The sequence below is a fragment of the Coregonus lavaretus genome (genome assembly GCF_964263955.1).
Source record: "Coregonus lavaretus genome assembly, contig: HAP1_SCAFFOLD_998, whole genome shotgun sequence".
Lineage (NCBI taxonomy): Eukaryota > Metazoa > Chordata > Actinopteri > Salmoniformes > Salmonidae > Coregonus > Coregonus lavaretus.
In genome coordinates this window covers 169,716-182,741 of record NW_028163081.1, presented here as the reverse complement: position 1 = coordinate 182,741, position 13,026 = coordinate 169,716, and the positions used below count along the sequence as shown (strand labels likewise).

The window sequence follows — 13,026 nt, the reverse complement described above, 5'->3', positions numbered from 1 at the left end:
GGACCTTGCGGGCACTGCAGGATTTCAGTCCTTCACGGCGTAGTGTGTTACCAATTGTTTTCTTGGTGACTATGGTCCCAGCTGCCTTGAGATCATTGACAAGATCCTCCCGTGTAGTTCTGGGCTGATTCCTCACCGTTCTCATGATCATTGCAACTCCACGAGGTGAGATCTTGCTTGGAGCCCCAGGCCGAGGGAGATTGACAGTTCTTTTGTGTTTCTTCCATTTGCGAATAATCGCACCAACTGTTGTCACCTTCTCACCTAGCTGCTTAGCGATGGTCTTGTAACCCATTCCAGCCTTGTGTAGGTCTACAATCTTGTCCCTGACATCCTTGGAGAGCTCTTTGGTCTTGGCCATGGTGGAGAATTTGGAATCTGATTGATTGATTGCTTCTGTGGACAGGTGTCTGTTATACAGGTAACAAGCTGAGATTAGGAGCACTCCCTTTAAGAGTGTGCTCATAATCTCAGCTCGCTACCTGTATAAAAGACACCTGGGAGCCAGAAATCTTTCTGATTGAGAGGGGGTCAAATACTTATTACCCTCATTAAAATGCAAATCAATTTATAACATTTTTTACATGCGTTTTTCTGGATTTTTTTGTTGTTATTCTGTCTCTCACTGTTCAAATAAACCTACCATTAAAATTATAGACTGACCATTTCTTTGTCAGTGGGCAAATGTACAAAATCAGCAGGGGATCAAATACTTTTTTCCCTCACTGTATATGTATGAAAATCTTTAAATAAAAGGTGACATTCTGTACTGTTGCATAATATGAAACATTGTATCTAAAAACCAAATGTAAAACTGTAAGCTTCACTGTCCAAACACATATGGTGTGGACTATGTGTGCCTGGTAAACACATGTGGATCTGGTGAATAGTTATCACTTGTTGACCAACTACAGGAATACTGACCTCAGAGTCTCCAGTTTACAGTGGGGATTCCACAGTCCAGCAGAGAGCAGCTTCACTCCTGAATCCTTCAGGTCATTGTTACTCAGATCCAGCTCTCTCAGGTGTGAGGGGTTTGAACTCAGAGCTGAGACCAGAGAAGCACAGCCTTCCTCTGTGACTAGACAGATTGACAGCCTGCAAGAGTAAAATCACACTGCTAATCTTCTGTGGTGAAAATATATTTTTTCAACATTTTCAGATACAGTGGGGAAAAAAAGTATTTAGTCAGCCACCAATTGTGCAAGTTCTCCCACTTAAAAAGATGAGAGAGGCCTGTAATTTCCATCATAGGTACACGTCAACTATGACAGACAAAATGAGGAAAAAAATCCAGAAAACCATATTGTAGGAATTGTTATGAATTTATTTGCAAATTATGGTGGAAAATAAGTATTTGGTCAATAACAAAAGTTTCTCAATACTTTGTTATATACCCTTTGTTGGCAATGACACAGGTCAAACGTTTTCTGTAAGTATTCACAAGGTTTTCACACACTGTTGCTGGTATTTTGGCCCATTCCTCCATGCAGATCTCCTCTAGAGCAGTGATGTTTTGGGGCTGTCGCTGGGCAACACAGACTTTCAACTCCCTCCAAAGATTTTCTATGGTGTTGAGATCTGGAGACTGGCTAGGCCACTCCAGGACCTTGAAATGCTTATTACGAAGCCACTTCTTCGTTACCCGGGCGGTGTGTTTGGGATCATTGTCATGCTGAAAGACCCAGCCACGTTTCATCTTCAATGCCCTTGCTGATGGAAGGAGGTTTTCACTCAAAATCTCACGATACATGGCCCCATTCATTCTTTCCTTTACACGGATCAGTCGTCCTGGTCCCTTTGCAGAAAAACAGCCCCAAAGCATGATGTTTCCACCCCCATGCTTCACAGTAGGTATGGTGTTCTTTGGATGCAACTCAACATTCTTTGTCCTCCAAACACGACGAGTTGACTTTTTTTTTCTATTTTGGTTTCATCTGACCATATGACATTCTCCCAATCCTCTTCTGGATCACCCAAATGCACTCTAGCAAACTTCAGACGGGCCTGGACATGTACTGGCTTAAGCAGGGGGACACGTCTGGCACTGCAGGATTTGAGTCCCTGGCGGCGTAGTGTGATACTGATGGTAGGCTTTGTTACTTTGGTCCCAGCTCTCTGCAGGTCATTCACTAGGTCCCCCCGTGTGGTTCTGGGAGTTTTGCTCACCATCCTTGTGATAATTTTGACCCCACTGGGTGAGATCTTGCGTGGAGCCCCAGATCGAGGGAGATTATCAGTGGTCTTGTATGTCTTCCATTTCCTAATAATTGCTCCCACAGTTGATTTATTCAAACCAAGCTGCTTACCTATTGCAGATTCAGCCTTCCCAGCCTGGTGCAGGACTACAATTTTGTTTCTGGTGTCCTTTGACAGCTCTTTGGTCTTGGCCATAGTGGAGTTTGGAGTGTGACTGTTTGAGGTTGTGGACAGGTGTCTTTTATACTGATAACAAGTTCAAACAGGTGCCATTAATACAGGTAACGAGTGGAGGACAGAGGAGCCTCTTAAAGAAGAAGTTACAGGTCTGTGAGAGCCAGAAATCTTGCTTGTTTGTAGGTGACCAAATACTTATTTTCCACCATAATTTGCAAATAAATTCATAAAAAATCCTACAATGTGATTTTCTGGATTTCTTTTTCTCCATTTCTCGGTCATAGTTGACGTGTACCTATGATGAAAATTACAGGCCTCTCTCATCTTTTTAAGTGGGAGAACTTGCACAATTGGTGGCTGACTAAATACTTTTTTTCCCCACTGTACATCAGAGTCCTGAAACCTGCCATATCTATTCATAAATGAATGTATCATTATTAGAAATGACAAATTATCATAATATTGCTTGTAGAGAGAAAAATATGTATAGTACAAATATTTGAGTAGACTGACCAGACCAGTTTAAAAAGCAGTATCAGTCAAAAGACAGACAGTGAGGTATCAGATTTAGATTGTATTGAGTATACAGTCCACACCACATCTATTTTGACAGTGAAGCTAACATTTTAAATGTGGCTCTGTACTCCAGCATTTTGGATTTCAGATGAAATGTTTCATATGAGGTGACAGTATATAATGTCACATTTTATTTGAGGATATTTTAATACATATCTGTTTCAACATTTAGAAATGAAAGCACTTTATGTATCTAGTCCCCCATTTGAAGAAGTCATAAGTATTCTGACCAATTCACTTATAGTGCATTAAAGTAGTCAAAAGTTGAGTATTTGGTCCCAAACTCGTTGGTTGCATTTGCAGTTTGTTTTGGTTGTGTTTTGGGTTATGTTTTGCCCAATAGTAACTGAATGGTGGATGATGACTGGAGTAATTTTCTGTCTAAGTGAGTAGATAACATGTTTCTAAACACTACTAAATTAATCCTAATGATGCCATGTGGTCCTCTGTAGCTCAGCTGGTAGAGCACGGCGCTTGTAACGCCAAGGTAGTGGGTTCGATCCCCGGGACCACCCATACACAAAAATGTATGCACGCATGACTGTAAGTCGCTTTGGATAAAAGCGTCTGCTAAATGGCATATTACTATTATTATTATTATGATTAAGAAAAATAATGAATGAATCATGAATAATAATGAGTGAGAAAGTTACAGAGGCTACAACAAAACATGCTAACCTCTCACCATTACCAATAACAGAGGGGGTATGATCCTTGTTCCTCTGTAACTTTCTCATTCATCATTATTCACGATTCATATATGATTATTCATAATCATGGTAGCATCCACATGAACGTAGAAGTGTTCAGAAACATCTTCTATTCTTACTGACAATACAAGTGAAGTGACTCCAAAATGACAGGACATTATTCACCATTCAGTTTCTATCAGGAAAAACATCATCCAAAACACAACCAAGACAAACTGCAAATGTATTCAACAAGTTTGTAGAATCACAAGCTTGATGTAATCACTGCAGGTAAGGAATATGGGACCAAATACTAAACTTATGACTACTTTAATACAATATAAGTGAATATGTCCAAATTATTACAACTTTTTCAAATGGGAGAACTAGACACATAAAGTGCTTTCATTTCTAAACAGTAACACAGATATGTATGAAAATATCCTCAAATAAAAGGTGACATTATATACTGTCGCCTAATATTATACATTATATCTCAAATCCAAAATGATGGAGCATAGCACCAAATGTAAAACTGTAAGCTTCAATGTCCAAACACATATGGTGTGGACTATGTGTGCCTGGTAAACACATGTGGATCTGGTGAACAGTTATCACTTGTTGACCAACTACAGGAATACTGACCTCAGAGTCTCCAGTTTACAGAGGGGATTCCCCAGTCCAGCAGAGAGCAGCTTCACTCCTGAATCCTTCAGGTCATTGTTACTCAGATCCAGCTCTCTCAGGTGTGAGGGGTTTGACTTCAGAGCTGAGACCAGAGAAGTACAGCCTTCCTCTGTGACTAGACAGCCTGACAGCCTGCAAAGAGTCAAATCATATTAAAACCACACTGCTATTCTTTGGTGGTGAAAATAGTGGCAGTATATTTTTTCAACATTTTCATTTATACCAGTGTCCTGAAACCTGCCATATATATATATAATTATTAGAAAAAATCATAATATTGTGTGTAGAGAGAAAAATGTATAGTACGAATATTTGAGTAGACTGACCAGAGCAGTTTAAAACGCAATATCAGTCAAAAGACAAACAGTGAGGTATCAGATTTAGATTATATTGAGTATACAGTCCACACCATATCTATTTTGACAGTGAAACTGACATTTTAAATGTGACTCTGTACTCCAACATTTTGGATTTGAGATCAAATGTTTCATATGAGGTGACAGTATATAATGTCACCTTTTAATTTAGGGTATTTTCATACATACAGTGGGGGAAAAAAGTATTTAGTCAGCCACCAATTGTGCAAGTTCTCCCACTTAAAAAGATGAGAGAGGCCTGTAATTTTCATCATAGGTACACGTCAACTATGACAGACAAAATAAGAAAAAAAAATCCAGAAAATCACATTGTAGGATTTTTAATGAATTTATTTGCAAATTATGGTGGAAAATAAGTATTTGGTCAATAACAAAAGTTTCTCAATACTTTGTTATATACCCTTTGTTGGCAATGACACAGGTCAAACATTTTCTGTAAGTCTTCACAAGGTTTTCACACACGGTTGCTGGTATTTTGGCCCATTCCTCCATGCAGATCTCCTTTAGAGCAGTGATGTTTTGGGGCTGTCGCTGGGCAACACAGACTTTCAACTCCCTCCAAAGATTTTCTATGGGGTTGAGATCTGGAGACTGGCTAGGCCACTCCAGGACCTTGAAATGCTTCTTACGAAGCCACTCCTTCGTTGCCCGGGCGGTGTGTTTGGGATCATTGTCATGCTGAAAGACCCAGCCACGTTTCATCTTCAATGCCCTTGCTGATGGAAGGAGGTTTTCACTCAAAATCTCACGATACATGGCCCCATTCATTCTTTCCTTTACACGGATCAGTCGTCCTGGTCCCTTTGCAGAAAAACAGCCCCAAAGCATGATGTTTTCACCCCCATGCTTCACAGTAGGTATGGTGTTCTTTGGATGCAACTCAGCATTATTTGTCCTCCAAACACAACGAGTTGAGTTTTTACCAAAAAGTTATATTTTGGTTTCATCTGACCATATGACATTCTTCCAATCCTCTTCTGGATGCACTGTAGCAAACTTCAGACGGGCCTGGTCATGTACTGGCTTAAGCAGGGGGACACGTCTAGCACTGCAGGATTTGAGTCCCTGGCGGCGTAGTGTGTTACTGATGGTAGGCTTTGTTACTTTGGTCCCAGCTCTCTGCAGGTCATTCACTAGGTCCCCCCGTGTGGTTCTGGGATTTTTGCTCACCGTTCTTGTGATCATTTTGACCCCACGGGGTGAGATCTTGCGTGGAGCCCCAGATCGAGGGAGATTATCAGTGGTCTTGTATGTCTTCCATTTCCTAATAATTGCTCCCACAGTTGATTTCTTCAAACCAAGCTGCTTACCTATTGCAGATTCAGTCTTCCCAGCCTGGTGCAGGTCTACAATTTTGTTTCTGGTGTCCTTTGACAGCTCTTTGGTCTTGGCCATAGTGGAGTTTGGAGTGTGACTGTTTGAGGTTGTGGACAGGTGTCTTTTATACTGATAACAAGTTCAAACAGGTGCCATTAATACAGGTAACGAGTGGAGGACAGAGGAGCCTCTTAAAGAAGAAGTTACAGGTCTGTGAGAGCCAGAAATCTTGCTTGTTTGTAGGTGACCAAATACTTATTTTCCACCATAATTTGCAAATAAATTCATTAAAAATCCTACAATGTGATTTTCTGGATTTTTTTTTCTCAATTTGTCTGTCATAGTTGACGTGTACCTATGATGAAAATTACAGGCCTCTCTCATCTTTTTAAGTGGGAGAACTTGCACAATTGGTGGCTGACTAAATACTTTTTTCCCCCACTGTATCTGTTTCACCGTTTAGAAATGAAAGGACTTTATGTATCTAGTCCCCTATTTGAAGAAGTCATAAGTATTCTGACCAATTCACTTATAGTGTATTAAAGTAGTCAAAAGTTTAGTATTTGGTCCCAAACTCGTTGGTTGCATTTGCAGTTTGTTTTGGTTGTGTTTTGGGTTATGTTTTGTCCAATAGTAACTGAATGGTGGATGATGACTGGAGTAATTTTTTGTCTAAGTGAGTAGATAACATGTTTCTAAACATTACTAAATTAATCCTGATGATGACATGATTAAGAAAAATCATGAATGAATCATGAATAATAATGAGTGAGAAAGTTAGAGGCTACAACAAAACATGCTAACCTCTCACCATTACCAATAACCAATCAATTTTCAATCAATTTTATTTTATATAGCCCTTCTTACATCAGCTAATATCTCGAAGTGCTGTACAGAAACCCAGCCTAAAACCCCAAACAGCTAGTAATGCAGGTGTAGAAGCACGGTGGCTAGGAAAAACTCCCTAGAAAGGCGAAAACCTAGGAAGAAACCTAGAGAGGAACCAGGCTATGAGGGGTGGCCAGTCCTCTTCTGGCTGTGCCGGGTGGAGATTATAACAGAACCATGCCAAGATGTTCAAAAATGTTCATAAGTGACAAGCATGGTCAAATAATAATCAGGAATAAATCTCAGTTGGCTTTTCATAGCCGATCATTAAGAGTTGAAAACAGCAGGTCTGGGAAAGGTAGGGGTTCCATAACCGCAGGCAGAACAGTTGAAACTGGAATAGCAGCAAGGCCAGGCGGACTGGGGACAGCAAGGAGGACAGCAAGGAGTCACCACGGCCGGTAGTCCCGACGTATGGTCCTAGGGCTCAGGTCTCTCAGTTGGCTTTTCATAGCCGATCATTAAGAGTTGAAAACAGCAGGTCTGGGACAGGTAGGGGTTTCGTAGCCGCAGGCAGAACAGTTGAAACTGGAATAGCAGCAAGGCCAGAGGGGGTATGATCCTTGTTCCTCTGTAACTTTCTCATTCATCATTATTCACCATTCATTCATGATTATTCATAATCATGGTAGCATCCACATGAATGTAGAAGTGTTCAGAAACATCTTCGATTCTTACTGACAATACAAGTGAAGTGACTCCAAAATGACAGGACATTATTCACAATTCAGTTTCTATTGGGAAAAACATCATCAAAAACACAACCAAGACAAACTGCAAATGTATTCAACAAGTTTGTAGAATCACAAGCTTGATGTAATCACTGCAGGTAAGGAATATGGGACCAAATACTAAACTTTTGACTAAATGAATTTGTCCAAATAATTACGACTTCTTCAAATGGGAGAACTAGATACATAAAGTGCTTTCGTATCTAAACAGTAAAACAGATATGTATGAAAAACCTGAAATAAAAGGTGACATTCTGTACTGTTGCCTAATATGAAACATTCTATCTGAAATCCAAAATGCTGGAGCATAGCACCAAATGTAAAACTGTAAGCTTCACTGTCCAAACACATATGGTGTGGACTATGTGTGCCTGGTAAACACATGTGGATCTGGTGAACAGTTATCACTTGTTGACCAACTACAGGAATACTGACCTCAGAGTCTCCAGTTTACAGTGGGGATTCCCCAGTCCAGCAGAGAGCAGCTTCACTCCTGAATCCTTCAGGTCATTGTTACTCAGATCCAGCTCTCTCAGGTGTGAGGGGTTTGACTTCAGAGCTGAGACCAGAGAAGCACAGCCTTCCTCTGTGACTCCACAGCCTGACAGCCTGCAAAGAGATCATCATGATTTCACAAACACACTGTTAATTTAACACCAGTAGTGTAGAAGGACAATGGCAGATGCATTTGGTTTATTCTCTTAAACAACATATAGATTCATCTTCCGTCTCCTAGAATTGTATGGTCATATTATTATACTAATGTGAACATCAATGCATTGATTCAATATGTTTTTCAATAGAATATTATATACATATTATAATACATATATTTCTCTAAACTGAATATTTCTTCCTGATGATTAGTACTTAAATGTCATTTTATGTACTCACAGAGCAGCTCTGGAGGCTTTGACCACTGGCAGCAGCCTCAGAAGACCTTCCTCTGATCTGGAGTATTTCTTCAGGTCAAACACATCCAGCACTTTTTCTGAAGTCAGCAACACAAAGACCAGAGCTGACCACTGTGCAGGTGACAGTTCTTCTTCTGAGAGACTTCCTGATCTCAGGTATCTTTGGATCTCCTCCACTAGAGAATGGTCATTCAGTTCATTCAGACAGTGGAACAGATTGATGCACCTCTCTGGAGAGGGATTCTCCCTGATCTTCTCCTTGATGTACTTGACTGTTTCTTCATGGCTCTGTGAGCTGAATATTTTCTTTGTCAGTAGACCTCGTAAGTGCTTCTGATTGGACTCCAGTGAGAGGCCCAGAAGGAAGCGGAGGAAAAGGTCCAGGTTTCCTGTCTCACTTTGTAAGGCTTTATCCACAGCACTCTTGTAGACAGTAACTTTACGCTTGTGTCTGATCCTCACAGAAAAGTTGCTGGACGTTGATTGAGATTCATCCATTATATTCTCATTGTTGTTGATGAATGAGAGGAACACATATACAGCAGCCAGAAACTCCTGAATGCTCAGATGCACGAAGCAGTACACCTTGTCCTGGTTCAGCACACATTCCTCTTTAAAGAGCTGTGTGCACAATCCTGAATACACTGAGGCTTCATTGACATCAATGCCAGCCTTTTTCAGGTCTTCTTCATAGAAAATCAGATTGCCCTCAACAAGCTGTTGAAAAGCCAGTTTTCCCAGTGACAGAATGCTCTCTTTATTCCAGTGTGGACCTGTCTCTTCTTTCCCAAGATACTTTTCATTCTTCTGTTCGGTATGAAACTCCACAAGGTGTGTGTACATCTCAGTCAGAGTCTTGGGCATCTCTTCTCTCTTGTGTTTCAGCATGTGTTCAAGGACTGTTGCAGAAATCCAACAGAAGACTGGAATATGGCACATGATGTGGAGGCTCCTTGATGTCTTTATGTGTGAGATGATTCTGCTGGCCAGGTCCTCATCACTGAATCTCTTCCTGAAGTACTCCTCCTTCTGTGGGTCATTGAACCCTCGTACCTCTGTCACCTGGTCAACACACCCTGAAGGGATCTGATTGGCTGCTGCAGGTCAGGTAGTTACCCAGAGGAGAGCAGAGGGAAGCAGATGTCCCTTGATGAGATTTGTCAGCAGAACATCCACTGAGGTTGACTTTGTGACGTCACAGCATATCTTGTTCTTCTGGAAGTCTAGGGGTAGTCGGCACTCATCCAGGCCATCAAAGATGAACAGAACTTTGTACTTGTCGTAGTTGGAGATTCTTGATTCTTTGGTTTCCATTGAGAAGTGATTGAGAAGTTCAATGAAAGTGTGTTTTTCTCCATTCATCAAATTCAGCTCCCGAAAAGGGAATGAAAATACAAATTGGACATCCTGATTTGCTATTCCTTCAGCCCAGTCCAGAATGAACTTCTGCACAGAGACTGTTTTTCCAATGCCAGCGACTCCCTTTGTCAGCACAGTTCTGATAGGTTTGTCTTGTCCAGTTAAGGGTTTGAAGATGTCGTTACATTTGATTGCAGTCTCTGGTCTTGCTTGTTTCCTGGTTGTTGTCTCAATCTGTCTCAGCTCATGTTCATTATTGACCTCTCCTGTTCCACCCTCTGTGATGTAGAGCTCTGTGTAGATCTTATTGAGAAGTGTTGGGTTTCCTTGTTTAGCGATCCCCTCAAATACACATTGAAACTTCTTCTTTAGATTAGATTTGAGTCCACGTTGGCAAATCAGAGCAAGCTCATCTGAATGAAGAAATAACACAGAGGATATTAATATTATGTCTGTTTTAATGCCTACAGTATTGTAGGACTGTTATAACATTTTAAATAAAAAATAATTTATTCTCTTAACTGTCTGTATAAATCTGTAAATGTTTTCATAATGCATTACAGACTGGTGTGACTGATTATATTATTCTCTCTCTCTCTCTCTCTCTCTCTCTCTCTCTCAATGAATCAACACAACAAATTCTTCTGCTACTTGATGAGGTCACTAGGTGTTATGTTAAGGCTGCTATAATATCATTGCGATACACAGCTACTTTAGCTGTACTTTAGCTACAGCTTTTAAATGTTATAAAACAGCATTCAACATGAGGCAGACAGCTCTTACTTTTCTCCAGTGTGTCAGCAAGCTCCTTCTGGTTCATTTTTCTCAGGACGTGCAGTGTGATCTTCAGAGCCCCCTCTCTGGCACTGCTCTCCTGCTTCTCATCTTCAGCGTCCACCACTTCCTTATCCTGCTTCTGACTCTCAAAGCCTTCTGGGAGTTCTGGACTAAGAATCCTCTTGAACATCTTCAGCTCGTTCTTCACAAATGTCATAATATTCTCTTCAAGCAACTGAAATAAATAAAGTAAATAAGTTAAGCAAGAGAAGAAATGCTTTCTCATTAACACATGAATGAATGATTGACAGATCAACTTTACTTGAGGTAAACAAAAACAAATGTACATAACAGGACCACATACACTGAATATGGAGGCCAGGTCTGTTTGATGACTCTGGGAAGACTGACCACTGAGAATCTCTGACTCTGATCTCTCCTGTTGGTTTCTGTGGACAAAACATAAGATTACATCTCCTCATCCAGGGAGTACACACACACACACACACACACACACACACACACACACACACACACACACACACACACACACAGGGAATGTTGTGTTAGTTTAATATTGTTTCAGGACTATGAAAATGGAAAAAAGGTTTAGCCTATGGATTATGAAAACAACTAAAATAAATAGGAAAATGGGAGAGGAGAAATGACTAGAGACAGACCCATGAGTTCTTCTTACCTTCGTTCAGTAGAAAAGTCTCCCTCTCTAAACACTATAGGAAGTTCCATAGACCGGTCACTCTTCATGGACACACAGCTGGGTACAGGGGAGGCTGGTCTCTCATGCTTGATTGGGCTTCAACACAACAGAGACAAACATTACATCTCTCATCTACTCTGAGCTCAGACGGGGAAACATAAGAACAATTTAATTCCAAAACGCTACATATCCATTTTCATAAAGGTTGGTAAAGTAGCTTACAACCTTTACCAGTTCCACAACAACCATGGTCTCACTTAAGTGTTGATTTTCTAACTGATCTTCCCCTCTTCCAAGGTAACACCACCATCCTGGTCGTTGTGGACCACTTTTCTAAACCCTGCCGCCTCCTTCCTCTGCCCGGTCTCCCCACGGCCCTGCAGACTGCGGAGGCCCTGTTTACACACGTCTTCCGGCACTACGGGGTACCAGAGGATATAGTGTCTGACCGGGGTCTGGGGGTCTCGGTCAGCCTGACCTCTGGGTTCCACCCCGAAAGTAATGGGCAGGTGGAACGGGTAAATCAGGACGTGGGTAGGTTCCTGCGGTCCTACTGTACTGGCCGGGGGAGTGGTCGGTGTTCTTACCGTGGGCAGATCTCTCTCCGCCACTCCTCCACTAACCTAACTCCTTTCCAGTGTGTTCTAGGTTACCAACCGGTTCTGGCACCATGGCACCAGAGCCAGACCAAGGCTCCTGCGGTGGATGACATGTTTCGGCGCGCAGAGAAGACGTGGGATGCTGCCCACATTCACCTCCAACGCGCCGTGCGTCGTCGGAAGGCCAACGCTGACCGCCACCGCAGTGAGGCCCCGGTCTTCGTACCGGGTGATCGGGTCTGGCTCTCGACCCGGAATCTGCCTCTCCGCCTGCCCTGCCGGAAGCTGAGCCCGCGGTTTGTGGGGCCGTTCAAAGTCCTGAGGAGAGTCAATGAGGTCACTTATAGGTTATTACTTCCCCCTGATTACCGCATTAACCCCTCGTTTCATGTGTCTCTCCTCAGGCCAGTGGTAGCTGGTCCGCTCCAGGAGTCTGAGGTGCGGGAGGTCCCTCCACCTCCTCTGGACATCGAGGGGGCCCCGGCGTACTCTGTCCGTTCCATCCTGGATTCGATGCATCGGGTGGGGGGCCTTCAGTACCTCGTGGAGTGGGAGGGGTACGGTCCAGAGGAACGATGCTTTGTCCCGGTGAGGGATATCCTCGATCCCTCCATGTTACGGGATTTCCACCGTCACCATCCGGCTCGCCCTGCTCCGCGATCTCCTGGCCGTCCTCGAGGCCGGGGTCGGCGCACTGCTGGAGCCGCGCGTCATGGAGTGGGTACTATCACGACTTCCGCCGAGGCTGCCTCCCCTCCTTGTTCGGGCAGGATTAGGCGTTCGGCGTCACCGGCTTACTAGCTACTGCCGATCCATTTATCATTACTCCATTTGTCTTGTCTTCAATCACACACTCCAGGTCCTTATTCCCTCATTAGTCATTGTATAAGTGTTCCCTCTGCTTCCTTGTCTGTGTGGGTGATTGTTTATTGTGGAGGTTAGTGAAGCTCGGTGGAGCTCGTGTATTTCCCGTGTGCCTGGATTTTGTTGTTGTTATTCTGTCTCTCACTGTTCAAAT

General features: G+C 42.4%; 1 protein-coding gene across 1 annotated transcript; it reads right to left on the bottom strand.

Moving 5' to 3' along the window:
- Window positions 1-924: 924 nt before the first annotated feature.
- LOC311118511 (NACHT, LRR and PYD domains-containing protein 12-like) lies at window positions 925-11,301 on the bottom strand (the record flags this gene model as incomplete). The annotated part of the gene is made up of 7 exons (XM_084193302.1): window positions 11,056-11,301; window positions 10,698-10,926; window positions 10,176-10,327; window positions 8,536-8,843; window positions 8,077-8,250; window positions 4,287-4,460; window positions 925-1,098 (listed from the first exon to the last, which is right to left on the bottom strand). Coding segments are annotated over exons 2-7 (1,193 nt in total), but the record flags the coding sequence as incomplete, so codon positions are not given.
- Between the last annotated feature and the right edge of the window lie 1,725 nt (window positions 11,302-13,026).